This window comes from Chaetura pelagica, unplaced genomic scaffold (assembly GCF_000747805.2).
Source record: "Chaetura pelagica isolate M959 unplaced genomic scaffold, ChaPel_1.0 scaffold386, whole genome shotgun sequence".
Classification (NCBI taxonomy): Eukaryota; Metazoa; Chordata; class Aves; order Apodiformes; family Apodidae; genus Chaetura; species Chaetura pelagica.
The window spans coordinates 1,854,739-1,870,259 of NW_009953703.1; the positions used below are offsets into that span (position 1 = coordinate 1,854,739).

The 15,521-nt window shown below is 39.9% G+C and overlaps 1 protein-coding gene across 1 annotated transcript in view; it reads right to left on the bottom strand.

Moving 5' to 3' along the window:
- THSD7B (thrombospondin, type I, domain containing 7B) overlaps positions 1 to 15,521 on the bottom strand; it is a 266,212-nt gene that overhangs the window by 71,885 nt on the left and 178,806 nt on the right. The window contains exon 15 of the mRNA XM_010000390.1: positions 7,679 to 7,857. Within this exon, the coding sequence (XP_009998692.1) occupies positions 7,679 to 7,857 (179 nt within the window). The remainder of the gene's footprint in view (positions 1 to 7,678; positions 7,858 to 15,521) is intronic.

The following is a 15,521-nucleotide window of genomic DNA, read 5'->3' on the forward strand; positions in this document are numbered from 1 at the left end:
ACAAGAAGTGTCTGCACAAGAAAAAATATTAACACTTGTTAAGTATTAATCAACGATAACTGCTGTAGGAGGAACAACACAGCAATGTTAAACGCTTCAAAAGGCAAGACCATAACGCAGGAGGTGCCTGAGCCTTCCTGGGTTTCTCAGTAGGTCTGACAGATGAATTCACATAGCATATATCTTCATGTCCATTTTCCCTGTTGGAAAAGCAACTTCATTTCCAATTATTCTCTCTTATTCATAAAGGAATGTCAGAAAATAGGAATTTTCTGCTCTGAATGCTCAGGATATGCTCACAGCATGCAGGCGAGTCAGACCACCTTTAACAAACTCTAAGAAATAAAGTCAGCCACCTGAATGAGGTGAACTTTAAATTACGGACACAGAGAATCTGCTACATATGCATGAGAAAATTCACTCCTTCTAAAAGACACTGCTGTCCACTGGGAAAATTTCAAAAGTTACCAAAATCTTAATAACCAAGCTGGTGCACACCTAGCAGAGCCAACACAGAAGACCTCAGTACAGAGGCCTGGTGGAGACACAGACATTTGGTTGATGAAAGGATACACAAGATACTCTATCCTGTAGAGGAAACACTTCTTTACTGCAGTTTTTCTAAATCAAAGCTGGGGCAGACTGCTATGACATCATTTCTTAAAGCTGCTCCCTACAATAGCCTCACATCGGTTTCTGACAGCAGTAGATGCTGAACTGGGCCAATGCCAACACCTTATTTCCCAACCCAAGCTTTGTCCAGGTTGGATGTTCTACACCGCAACACTGATCACAGACACCAGCTCCCTAAATTGGGCAAAGGTGGCCTGTCTTCTGCTTAACATGTTTCTATCCAGCATCTTGCCATTATCTTGTTGGATTCACACTTCAAGTTTTGAAATTATGTGACAGGTTCTACGGAGCTCTAAGTTACTGTCATTAATTTCATTACTTGGACTCAGAATCTGTTTCAAAAGAAATTTCCACATTCATTTACTCTATAACAGCAAACACTGCTTTGTAATCAACAAGATCATATTTTGGAAGCTAATTTTGTACAGAAAGAAATTACAGAAGACAGTAAAGAGAAGGAAAATATGTCAAAACCTTCATTTAGCTTGCCAAAAGAAAAGGGATGATTTTGTGTAACTCACTGTTTCTGAAGACTAAAGTCACAGACAGTAAAATACATCATGCCAAGTAGCTGTTTTTCACATCTTTTACCATATGAAAAGGTGAAGACATGGCAAACATTTTTTCTTCTAAATCTGATTGGCTTTGTTCCAGTTAGAACAGAAGCAAGGTCCTTATTTTAACAGTTATACAGCACTTCCCCCTTTAAAGATTGGGAACCTACAACTGAAAACAAATTATACTGCAAAACTTTACAGAGAAAAAAAAAAAAGAAAGAAAACTTTCTGAGAGGAGGAAGAAGGTGAAAAAATACCAAAGATTAAATGTGCTGCCAAAGAATAACCAAGGCATCAATCCTTTGTGTTCTCCTGCTCCTAAGACAAAGACAAGCAAGACTAAGTTCAGTCTCAGTGTTAGATGCTGTCACACTGATTTACGACACACAGTGTATGCTGGTCCTCCAATATGACACATTGTCCACCAGAGATTCAGCACAAACCAAACTCCTCTCCTGACAAAACGTTGCCCAAACCAATTTAATTTAGTTCCTCAGGTGAAATGCTAATACTTTCTCCACTGGGCTACCCAACAGTCTACAGCTCATTTTCCATTTAATTCCCTCTCCTCTGCACAGAAATAAACAGGACAAAGCATGTTTTGGTATAACTCTGCCTCTCTTTCACTATGCTTTGCCATATGCTATGATATTAAACAACAAATAGGTTTTTCAACAACAAACATAGGAGCTGTATTTGCATCAGAAATAATTATGGGTAAATTTTCAGTTCCAGGGATGTAAACCTATCACTTTCTTTTACAGTAAAAAGTCCTGTTTTGACACATATTTCATCAAGAACTTGATAGGGGCTGTAGCAGGCAGAAAAAATGTAGCTTAATCTATTAGCACAAGGCTGCTAATTTTTGTGGATCCAATGTAATGCAAAGGGGGAGACTGGCACTTAACTTCATTTCACACAGTGCTAATGGATTCCCGCAATTGCAGAAAACAGCATTACACCATATATTAATATGCATTATTATTACAGAGATGTCTAAAGGAGCTATGCAGAAAAAAAGTAAAGTGAAAATACTTTCTAGGAAGTTGTTGATCTGCTCGATTTTTGCAAGGCTAAAGCTTTCCATTAGTAGCAATTGAGAATATATGTTTATAGGATGCTTTATTCAACAGAGAACCTGCAGGAGAAACGAAAATCAAGTGTGGATAGCTATCAAAGCTGAATACAAAATTAATGTATGCTGGGAATTACAGTACAGGCTACAGAGCTGTGGTCCTGAAAGACAACAAGACAGAAGGCTGTATTTTCCTTAGGAAGTTAAGAGGCATCCACCCACATGGTGGAGGCTCTAGACACTCACTTCAGGAAGATTTGGTTTGCTATTTTTGCTCATTTAATGAACTAAATTACTGTTTAGAATCAAAAGTTTCCATCACAGCCAGAAAAGTGTAAGGAAACCAGGAGGTTCTCACTGTTTGGTGATAGTAACTCTCCCACATTTGTAGCAGGCAAAAAAACTTGTCATTTTTATGATACTGTACAAACTCACTAGAAGCAGATGGCAAATGTGTTTGATGCTGCAATTCCTTCCTTCAAGGCCAATTGAGAGGAAATCAAACCTTCTGCAGGTAAAACTGAGATTAAGGACATGATTTTTGTTTCCAGAAGTTAAGTAAATGAGTGTTGACTGAAAAGACCCAGAGGAAACCATAGGTCAGCTGTGTCCTTGGGTGCCACAGAAAGGATGCTACTGATACAGCAGCACAGGACAAGGGCTCAGAAAAAAAAACCCGTGGCAGCTGAAATCCTTGAGAGGAAGAGATTTTATGAGCGTCTCCAAAACGTTCAGTGACTTTTCTCACAATTAAAAATCTATATTAGAAAAGAAGTGATTTAAGCAGGAGCTATTTATAGCTAATACATCATTAACGATATTCTTGAAGACCAACTGCTGATGCTGAAAGGCAGAGGTTATACATGCAACTCACCCTCCTGGGATTGGATGTGAGCTAACTTAATGACAGCAATAAAAGACGCTGGGTTCAAAATTAAACTCTAACACGGGAATCTGACCATTTTGAAAATGCTACATACAATGCACATACACATACACGTGTGTATAAAGGATATATTCAGGCAAGGGAACAGTACAACCAAGTAGTACATCAAAACAAAGCATGAAACGAAATTCTTACAATCAGACACGCTCTTATTAAGAGAATAAATACTATTTTAATAATCCACAGTCAGATAGGAGACAAAAATAAATGAAAGAGGTTGCAATTAGTTTGTGTCAGCAAGTAAGGACAGGAACACACCTTGAAGGAAAAAAAGGAAAAATACAGTAGCTGTATCTTGTAATTCAGAAATTCACTGTTTACAAAATTTTTGCTCTGAGAGCAGTTACCTTCCTAAATAAAGAGGGCTTTGTGTCATGACAGTGCCCTGTGATGAGCCCATGCTATGTTGCCCTTCCTTAGGCAGAGTTCCTCTGACAGAGATGAAGGGCACTTTGGGATCACAGAAACTTAGCTTGCCTGGACACACAGATCCTGAACGTGAACAAGTCCAACTCTGGTCTGCATACCACTGTGTTGGTTTTCTTTGAGGAATGTGTGAAAAGCCTGGAAACATCTTTACAAAAGGCCTTTCCTAAACTGACCTTTCTTAAGACTACAGATTAGGAAAGGGGAAAGATCACACACAATTCCCCTTCTGTATCTCTACCCAAGCCCAGCTTTGCCCTGCAAGTGACAGTGACTTCTGCAGCTAAGAGCAGTCTAAATCTCATCCAGTCTTGTACACTCTAACGGTGAATTTTTAAAGCCTACAGTTTTGTAAGGTTTTCACTTTTCAAAAGAAATTTCCATTTTTTTTGCTAATTAAAACAAATAATTGTTTTCTCTGCAGTGCAAGTGGAACTTGCAGCCATTTTCAGTGAAAAAACTGCCAGAAAATTCATACGTCTTCACACTTGCTTCTGAGACATCTTATCTGTAAATCCACCACTGTCTTCCTTTTCTCAATCCTTGAACATATGTGTGCAATTTCAAGAAAAGTACTTGCAATTGTAATTTGCAAGGTGTCTGTATTTCTCATATTCTAGAGTAAACACCAGAAAAAGTCATTAGGAATAAAATAACAATTTTAAAGAAAGCAGTAAGTTTGAATTTAAAATACATCACATTTTTTTCCAGCTACACCTGCCTTTTCAAATGCTCCCAATCCTTTAAAAATGTTTGCTTAAAAAAACCAGCATATATAAAGGGAATAAACTACTTGCTATGGTATTTGTCCTTTAGCAGAACTGGATAAGAGAAAGAGGAGGAGAAAGGAGAAGGAGGGAAAATCTTGACATGAATATATATTAGAGCAATCAATAAAGAGATAATCCTTGGAATTCATGAGTCTTTAAAATAAGATGCATTTTCTTGTAGTAATCCTGAAAACCTATAAAAGAATATTCAAGCAATAAACCCCCCATAATTCATATTTAACCTTTCATCATGTAGAACTACGCATTAAATAGCTTAGCAACAGCATGCTGTGTAAGTGCATTCAAATAAGAGCAGAAATAGAAAAATGTAAAAGCTACACCTCTTTTAACATGCACTGCACAGCCAAGAACATCTGCCAGCTGACCCCATAATCCAGTCGGGTGTTCACAAGCACTCCTATCCTCAGATAAGAGCTGCACAGCTTCTCCACGCAATGCCCCTTTTCTTCAAGAGGTGGAGCAGAATGTAGGTAGCCAACACTTCGGTAATTTTCAACCACTTACAGGTACAAGATGGAATTCAACATATTACATGGATCTGCATTAAAATACTGTCATCTCTTCCCCCAAAGATCGTAACTCACCTTTTTGTTTCACAGGGCAACAGCCCAGGAAGGTTAAGGCTGAACTGACTATATCAAAATCAAACAACTGTATCAGAACACCAAGTGCCCACAGCCCACACAACCTGCCTGCCACTTCTGTTAGAAAATACCAAAACCTAGAATGGGAATCTAGAAGGGCTCAACCTACTCTGTCTACAATTAGAAGAAGAGATAATATAAAAGCTGAATTAATTTTTCTAACTCCTTACTTCTTGCATCTACTGCAGAAGGAGTGGACTGCTTGAGAGGTTCTAGGGGCAGGGGGTATGAAGACATCTGAAGGAGTGGCTTCATGATACTTCAGAAGAGCAAAAGCTCTGTGGAATTAAGATCCTAGAGGAGTTTATTATTGCTTCCAAGTTATCTAATGTCTTTATTAACTGCATAAAACACAATATAACACAGCAGCCAGCAAAGACAGAGCAAATCTCAGCACCAAGGTAATTTGGCTTTCTCATGTCTGATATCAAACAAAAGCCAATATTTTACTACATTTATTTAACTCAGATCATATAAAAATAACCAGGATGTTCCATAAAGAATCTATAGAGCTTTGCTCTAGGATTTAAACACTGCCCAGACAAGGGGAAGCTGAAGACAGTCTGCCTTGCAGTGAATTAATGGTATGTGTCCAGCTTAACTAAACAGCAGTGCCATCAGCTAATTTACTTTACCATCTGGGTACCAACTTGTGCCTGCTGCAACGTGCCCAAGAACCCCAGTGTGTCTAAATCTGTGGTGAAAGTCAAAGTCTATTGGGTGCAGAGCAAAACTCCTCTGAACTGCACAAAGGACTGAGAAGCACCTAGGGAGGCCATGAATAGACCCGTGCACACCAGATGTGGGTACATGTGCATATCTAAGTGTATATAGAGATACACACGTATATACACACACATTCGTTACTAGTACAACCATTTCTTCTTACCCTAAAAGCTCTGAAATACATAGGATCTGATCCAACGGTATACATCTATTTGGAAGAAGTAATTCACATGTGCTAAAACAGCTAGAAAGAGCTACTCTTTATTTCCTAAAAAAAACCCAACCCAAAACCCACAGGCAAAGAAGCAAAAACCCCAGAAGACTAAGCAAACAAAAAAATACCTGGAAAAATTAAGAGAGACAAACCTAAAGAAACAGATCTTAATGCAGTTCTAAGGTGTCACGACCAGAGACCGCAACAGAAAACCCTCTGATGACTTCAGTGGGGTTCAGATCAAGATGTGTGTATGTTCCTGGTAGAGGCAAAAACCCCATCAACCATGTTTGTGTTAATACCAGCCGTGACACTTTGCACGCCTCGTGCACCGACAAACCCTACAAAGACATGATTTCCAAGTTTAAATAACTTCTTTCCTTTAATATCTTCTGAAAGGCTTTTGAAATTAGCAAATCTAATGTGTGTGGGAATAGGCAACACTTTATAGCAATAAGTTTACTTTTAATGGAAGTAGTCTGCTGTGTCTATGGGTAACAAGCCCCAGTATCTTTTCATTACAAAGGAGCTTATTGTTACCATATGACTTACTCTGGGATTTCATTTTGCCTCTTTGGTGATCTGTCTGATCTATTAAGAAAAGCACTGAGGTATGGACAACATACACTTTATTGCAGTTTCATATTTTCATAGTCCCTGCTGCTTCTGTTAGGCTACTGCCTATGAATTTCAAGTAGTAATAAGGAAGAAAAAGAAAAAAGTATTTACCAAGTTTCTCACAAGAAAAAAAAATTAACTGTGAAGAAAACAAAGTAAGTTCAGACTCAGGTGCTAGAAGTAGTGCTGCATCCCAGGACACGACTGCTGCAGCAACAGTAGCACAGAAAAACAACTGGATACACCAGCTCTAGCCTCTACAATCCACTACACAAACAAATCTCTGTATGAATACTATTAAATTCCTTCTACACATACTATGCAACATATTTTTATACACATTTATTCATAATATATATATATGAATTCCCTTCAGCATGATTGTTTATGTCCTATTAATTGTCATGGTTGAATCACAAAAGAAGGACAGGCAAAACTAAATAGTACTTCATCAGTGTTAATTAGAGATGAGGATGAATCAGCAACTGTAGGAAATTACTAAGTTTTGCAGAAACACATACAGCATTAAGGAGAATTTAGATAGATGCTGATCTTTTTTTAAGAGTAGCAATTTAGAGATTATTCTCCTCTGATGGGATTCTCCAATATTGAACATACAGAGATTAATTTTCAAGGGAACCTGTACTGGGTAGAAGGGAACCGTTGTTAAAAATAGCAACATTTATTTAACTAACTTTTCTGCAGGTCTCAGCGTATTACATTTTTAAAAATATTCCTGACATCTGAGCTCTCTTGATGTCTATACGCTGTCTAGGTGGGATTATTCAGCCAGAGCTTCCTGTACTTTGAGAGATAACAACTTCTTCATATAAAAAATATGGTGTTTCAAGTGAAATTCTGCTGTCACATGAGCATCTTCTCCTCAATCCTCAAGAAGTTTGAGGTTTGCACACAAAATCTGACCCAAGGTGGAGTCCCAAAGATAACTCCTATCTTTAATTTCTCCACCAGCACAGTATCTTTTAATCACAATCAAAAATACAGTTAAGCACAGAGAAATTTCTGTTGGCTATTTAATGCTGCTCACCTGATTCTTGAGATCCAGCTTTGGGCAGGGACGACCTCCGTTGTAAGGCTTCTCCTTAAGCCACTTGGATCGGACTTTCACCCCTGGTCCACAGGAAGAGCTGCAAGGGGACCAACTGGACCAATCGCTTAATTTGCAATCAAACGGGCAAGGGACAGTGCAAGATTCTTCAATGTAACCTAAACCAAAAATTTAAAAAAGGTTTTAATCACCAAAACTGAGGAACTCTGCTCCTCTGGTATCTCGCTGTCATCTGTGTGATCAACACAAAATGAGAAGAACTTCTTAAAGAGAAGACATTTGGCAGACTGACAACACCTTCCCAACATGAGACTGTGATATTATTTGTATAGAACAGCAGACACTAAAACTAATTTCTACTTGGTTTAGTCCAATGATCATCAGGAAGGATATGTTAAAACTGACTGATGGAAAGGCCACACACTGGCAAAAGTATCTGTTGTGAACCTGGTGGTCACCAGAAGATGGTGATCTTCCCCTGAGACTGGCCATAATAAACTTTCAAGAAGGAAGTGTACAGCCCAATTTCATACTCCTGTAGTACTATGCCAGCCACCTCCAGAGCTGGCATTGGCAGGGAGTTCAGAGTCTCTTCCCAGAAGAGAGAACCAGAAGATGGTGGAGGCAGCAGAGCTGTGTTCTTGGCACCTCCCACAATATGTGTGGAGAACCTCCCTGCAGCTGGAACAGTGCGAGATACAGTCTTGGGATAAGCAGAGGAAACGGGTTCCTGCTTCTTTCCAGTAGTTCTCCTTAAACACCTTTCCAACTGCTTTGCCTACTCTGGTGTCATAAATGCTATTTTAAAGCTTTGGTTTCACCTTAAGATGGTTTGATGTAAAAGCTCTCCCAAGATCATCACCTTTTAACGTGAGAATACCAGACATCTGCAGGACCAACACCTCGCGGAAGCCAACAGGGTTTCTCAGGGAAAAAACTATGTTCCTACATACAGGCACATCCCCAAAGCTGGTTTAGGAGCTGGCATATGGGAAGAGAGACTTTGCAGAGCCCAGCATTGGCCATGGAGTTCTGGGGAGTGGAGGATGCCCAGACCCTTGGGTTCTGTGGGGAATTACTGGCACCATTAAGGGGTCAGAAGTGTGGAATAGCTCCACACCTTCCTGCTTACCGTGCTGCATTTGTTCTCCTGGAGTTCCTATTACCAGCTTGTCATGTCTGTATGTACTACTTTAATTTAAACAAAAAAGAGATTTCATATTGGACCGTGAAAGTCAGTGGCTGCTAACATCAGCCTTTATTGCAGGCAGCTTTGACCCTCTGACAGCTCTGGCAATAATGGCCACAGAAATAACTTAATTTTGTCCCTACCATCTTCCTGACATTTCTCATTTTTAAGCACTTTCCTTCTATTTGGTTTTCATCACACTAACACTCCCTCCCTATTCCTTACCCACAGAATACCAAATCAGCTGTTTCAATTACTCTCTTACAAAGGGTTTCTCCACTCTATGAAAGGAACAGCTACTGCAGCTGGAAGAAATTAGAGAATTCAGAAAAACCCAAGCCATAAGCAGCTAACCCCAGAATCCCCAGACAACATCCCCAACCAACCAGGAAACACTGAGGCTGAGACACAGATATTATTCTGGCCCACAGCTGTATTTACAGGTTCTGCCATGCCCAAACCTGCTGCTGACTCCAAAGAAGGACAGCTTCACATCCTGAGCATCAACCCACAGCAGCAATATCCTGCCTCCCTCCTGGTCTTCATGTTGAAGTCAAGAGCAAGAAACATTTCAGACTTATATAGGCATTGCCCAGCAGAAAATATCCTTCTGCTACAAGTACAAGAAATACTGATGTTATTTTTTGCAAACAGCACCTTAAAAAATGCTAGAAACAACAGCAGTTCCCTCCTTCAGTTCAGTGATGCTCTATTTCTTCTCTCCTCTTCCTTCCTGATGGTACTGCTCCTTCCTCCTTTACAGCTGCCACCCCGTAGCCTGACAGCTGCAATAATTTCCCCAGTAACTCGTGCTGTAACTCTTCCCTAAAGCTGCAGACTCGTCCCTGTACCAAGTGTTCTGGTTTTCTTTTCTGCCTCTTCTCTCCATGTGCTGCATCACCTTTTCATTTGCAGCTCCAAATCCACTGGAATTTCATATCTTAAGTATTTCTGACCCAATCCATTACAGTGGTGCTCACATGTTGGAGATACTTCAGCTTGGCATGCTTTGTATTCTCGCCTAGCTGAGACACATACACAAATATTTCCAAAATAGACTTGCTCTTTTTCCCCCAAATGAAACTCCCAAATATCCCACTCATATTCCATTCCACCTGCTTAGGTTGCCACTCAAAGCAATTCATAATACATTATGGTAAGTGAAAGAAATTTGCTCATGATAGATTTATGAGAATCATTTCTTAGGCAGTTCTCCAAAGAGTTCTGCTCCACCACCATATGAAATATCATTTTTCGTTGGGCTGTGTGACAGCCTTGGTAATTAACTCTCAACAGAAACAAAGTGCCTTGTTTCAAAGTACGATTAGACAAAAGGGTTATCAACTTATCAGTGAAGGCAAAATGGGCTAAGCAGTTTAAGACCTAACTCTGTAATAAAAAGAAGTATAAGACAAAAAAAAAGACAAGATAAACCAAAATGAAATAGAAGGAAAAGGAAAAAAAAAAGTTAAAATAAACAAAACTAAGGAAAACTATTGTATTCCATCCCTGGGAACTGCTGTGGGGTTCCCTGAGCAAACCAGAGAATTTCTAAAGATCTCCTGTTGCTAAGAGGCCAGCTCATGACTTTTTGAGTTTCCTCACACATCTTTCTAAATTTCATTAAGTATAAATAAACAGTGGCCAGCTAATAAGAGCATTAAACTACTATACTGTCCAGAGGAAGCCAATTCTCCATGTTAAACAATGCTATGTAATCAAAATGGGAACATAACCTTCATTCAAGCTCTTCTCACAGCTGCCATAATTTCTTCTATCAAATCACTTGAGGTTAATCCTATTGATAAAGATTTTATTCAACAAAAATTTCCCTCCAAAAATCTTTATCCTCTCTGCTGAGATAGAAAACGTCTTTGTGGCTATCTTTTTATGAGAAACTAGTAAGTAATATTGCACTCAGGTCACCTATTGCCTATGAGAAAGGATATTTGTTTGTCTCTGTAGGAGCCATGCAACATCTTGCCATTGTGAGGGGGCTGAAAAGACTTCAGCTTGGATACCCACCATAATGCTAGTATTGGCATTCCCAGAAAACAAGTAGCATTGGCATGGTGCATAATACATAACAACAACAAAACAAACAATCAAACAAAAAACAACAAGGGAGATATGCTACTAAACCTATTAACAGAGAATTATACATTCAGGCTCTTACCCAGAGAAACATTTCTGACCACAATAGAAAAAGAATAAAGGAAACAGCATAAACACATTCCTGAGTTACTGTCACTCAGCCCGGGGGAGACTAACTCAAGGCCAAGTATACACAGCTGGTTTTGTCAGTGTCATCCTGAAACATATTCATCCATCACATTCCCCATTTTTCTCTCCTCTGCAGAACCTGGTACCAAATAATCTGCTGAATTTCCAATACCTTCTGTGGAAAAAGATGTCCTCCTCTCCCCAGACCTGCTCAGCCTGCTATTCCTGTGTTCTTACATGATTTCTTGAAGCTTCCTTTAACCTCTTGTGTTTTAGTCCTCAAATATCAAATACCAATAAAATAAAGCTTGTATAACAAAAACAACAGATGAGAGCTCTGTCCTATCTGAATCAACAGCAGGCTCCCAGGCCCTACAAAGCTGGAGCTGTGTGAACACACAGATGTTGCAGGAGGGAGCGACAGAAACACCAGCACATGGGATATTTCAGAAGGCACTTTGAAAAATACTATGGGGAATAGTCTTGAATTGGCAGAAAAAAATGAGCTGGATGATCAAATAAGCCTCTTCTAAGCTTAAATGCTATTGTTTTCCTACTGAGACACTGCCAATGTAATGGGATGAACAAAAACATTTACCCAGGCTACACAGCTCATTTTATTATTATTTATTCATTATGAACAATGTGCTTGTTGCTCTACAAGCCACAAATGGAGTCTCTTCCCTAAAGTGTCTATAATAAACACGGCACCCATAGATGACACAGGATGTACTGGGAAGGCTCAGATACACGATGTAGCAACCATTACTTGTCTTACTTCTTCTGCACAGCCTGAGAGACAAAGCAATAGCAGGTTAGACCAATAAAGTAAGGATGATGGTCTAGTGGGTGTTGGAGGTTAAGGTTCAAATACATGGTGTAAAAATTGCTATTGTCTCATTTTTGCTGTGCAACCCAAAAGAGCTGAGGCAAGAGGAGGCAGCTGGATGATGGGCTGGTGGGTGTCAGTGGTGCAGAAGCACTAAGAGGCTGTGGATTGCACCCACAGCTGGGGGGGAGTTTTGCAGTAGCCCAGCTTCTTTCCCACCTACACTAGACACTGTACATCTCTCAGCAGGCACAGCCAGCGAGGGGCTGCAGTGCCCTTCTGAGTCCTCCTCTACATTCCCAAACGGATCGTGGTGGGAGAAGCAGGCAATTAGCAGGTTTACAAGCTAACGTAAGGCACTGGCAGTCACCTGGTTGTTGCACTTCCAAATGATAAATTGGCTGCAGGGGTAAGGTCTGCATACAGCGTTAAACAACAGTGCCAACAGGATTCCAAGAGGCTGACTTAAAAGTGATTCAAAAATAAACAACATTTCTCCAGCAGCTTTGGAAACAGATGCACTTCTAATTGAATTGGCTTTAAACTCATTTGTATCCGCTCTAACATATTTCCTCGTTTCAATTAACAAACTTCTCGTGGTTCTACCCTTGTTAGTAAACCTTGAGGTGCTTCACAAAGCTCAAGGTCATTACTACCAGAGGGACAATTCTGTGCATTACCACAAGTGCCACTGGTAATAACACCAGTAATTTCCCTTTGAGCTTACAGGATAAAAGAGATCACCCTTTAACAAACACAGCAGCAGCAGAGTGGACAGTGACACAGAAGAAATATTTCTAATTACACAGACGAAGGGTAGAGAAAAAAACTGATTAATTTTGCAATTAATATTTACATTCATTTGGTTACTGACTGTGAAATACATAGAATAACACCAGTAAATCCATGGGGTGCTAAACATCTAGTAGCTAAACACTTCATAAGGGAGACCTGGTGGACCATGGCACTCGGTGGGCCAGATTCTGCTCAGCTCACGCTTTGGGATCTCTTACAAAGCCCAGCTTGTTTTAACCCAGCTTAAAACCCAGGACTGAGCACATACTGCAGTTAAGAGACTAACTCTACCAGCTGATCCTAACTTATGGTTGGGGCTTTCCCAGAATCCCACAGACAAGGCAGCCACTGGCCATGGCCCACATGGCATGAGCAAAGGCTCCAGAAGCTTGTGAGCTACAAAGGCAGCACCTTTTACAAGGAAATCCAGAACAAAGGATGTAAATCCTCCTTCAAGGAAAAAGATTCTTAACTGAAGAAAACCAAGCAGAATAAATCTGATATAATAGTAAGTCTAGAAGTTGCTAACAACTTCAGTTGCATCTGAAAAGGATGTAATATTACCATGGAACAAATGTTTCATTTTTAATTATTTATTTTTTTTAATATGCAAGGATTTCTGAGATTTTATGTGTTATTAGCTTGCTAGCTTGGAAATTTAAAAGATAATCTAATTAATACATTCAGTAAATGCACAACCAAAAAGCCTCAGCAAAAATAACATTTACATCAAATATTCTGCAAAGCTCAAATAACAGACCCCCTTATCTAATTTATTGCCACTCGGTCTTCTCAACAGAGGCACATGCTCTCCTTATCTCCTAGCAGACTGATTATAGATACTAAATAGACCAGAAAGGACTTGTAAAAAATGCTGGCAAGTTTAACTCAACATTATTGTTATTGAAATTCATCCAAAGGTTGGATCTATTGTTCAGTTTCACAGTCTCTCTAAATCCTGACAAAGCAGTTGAGTGGATGCTGACTTTGCATTATGATTTCTAATGTCTTTTGATTATGCATTAGTTTTCTTCCTTGAAGCACTTGCAAACTTACACTTTGAGCTACATACAAACCATAATAGTTGATATATTTAATTTTCTAACTAAATAAGGAGATCTCCATTAACTAGCACACTCCTTGTAACAGACTGCAGAACAAGCTGAGAACTCTTCCACAGAAGAGACTCATCTGCTTCCTTCTAAGAGCAAATAAACAGTGCAAATAATAGGACTTCAGTGTCCATTCATCTTGCAGGGAACTGTCAATGCAGACAGACAGAAACCCACTGCACACATCTGCCCTGGCTTCAAAACCAGCTGTGGAAATTACTTCCCCCTCCTCCTGGGGCTGCACCCCCACAGCAAAGGGCTGGGCTGGGAGGCATGATGTCTTAAAAAAGTCCTGACTCAAACAAAAATATCATCCACTGGGATCAACAGCAGTTTGGGGAGTAGCTCATGTGTTTTTCTATATACTTTGCTCACCACCCTGACACTGGGAAAATTATCTGCTTTGTCCAAACAAAATGTAGCAGCTTTTTTCTCTATCCCTGTACTCATCCTGTGTATATCAGGAAAGAAACTCCTGACACTGTACTTAATTATGAATTGTTTAGCATATATGCTCTTTGGACTACTCAATTCATAGTAAAAACAGATTTTTAAAACAAACCTGAGATTGTGTTTATTTATTATTATTACTATGAGAGTTACAATAAGGCTTTTTTTAAAGGCTGAACACACTTCCACAATACATCATGAAGACAAAATCTAATTGTCCACAGACTGTCAAAATTCCTCTCTTTCTCCTACAGCTGACTTCTCCCAGAGGCCCAATTGCACAGTAGCTCTGAAAACAGATGCACATTGCAGAGTGCTCTGAAGATCAATATAGACTTGGGCAATTTGGACCAGGCATGAAGCACCTTCCAGAGCCAAGGGTCCATCACTGAGAGAAAGCTGCCGCCAAATGCCACCAAAAATATCCTCCCTGTCAGTAAATCATGTATGGCCTGAAGGTCAATGGTTTCAGGCTCTGCTGGAGCACACTAAGAAACTCAATTTCAGAGTTCAAGGCCCTCCATGGAGAGTATCTTTCTGCCAGCTTCTAAAGACGTGGCGTCAGGCACCATCAACACAATATGCCACCTCATTTCAGCTGCCAAGCTGTGACCCCGAGATGCAGACAAGCCTCATTTAGACACCTCCTTTGGACCACAACGCCACGGTTTCCATTTTAGAGAATGGGAAATGCTGGTGCATTTCCTTGTAGCCTGATAATTAGCAAGGCTGTGCATTGTAATAGTGCTCTTATTTCAGACAGAAAAAAGAAGCCTTTCGGTGACACTGCACAGGAAAGGAACACAAAGCCATTAGATCCATGTGCAATTAATGTTATCAAGAAGGCTCATAATAACATGAAAAAAAACACTTTTTTTTTTTCCCCCCTTTAAATATAGGTTCCTAGTACTTTAATTTATATACTTGAGAGGTATGACCCAGTGTGTCTTTGTTCAAGAGCAGGCAACGCAGGTACTGGAAAGGCTGGTAAGAAGCTTCTGAGCCTGCAGCAACCTCCTCAGCCTCCCTCCCCACCATCCCAGGAGGCAAGTCACACCATGACCTCTCAAATCAATACATTTACACCAATACATAGCCTCAATGTCTTCTCATCTCATCAACACTACATGAGAAACCTAACTACACACTTCAGTTATACTGGCACTGTTTGAAAGATTCCATGAACCATCACCAGCATGAGGAAGATCTGAGAGCACCTTTCCA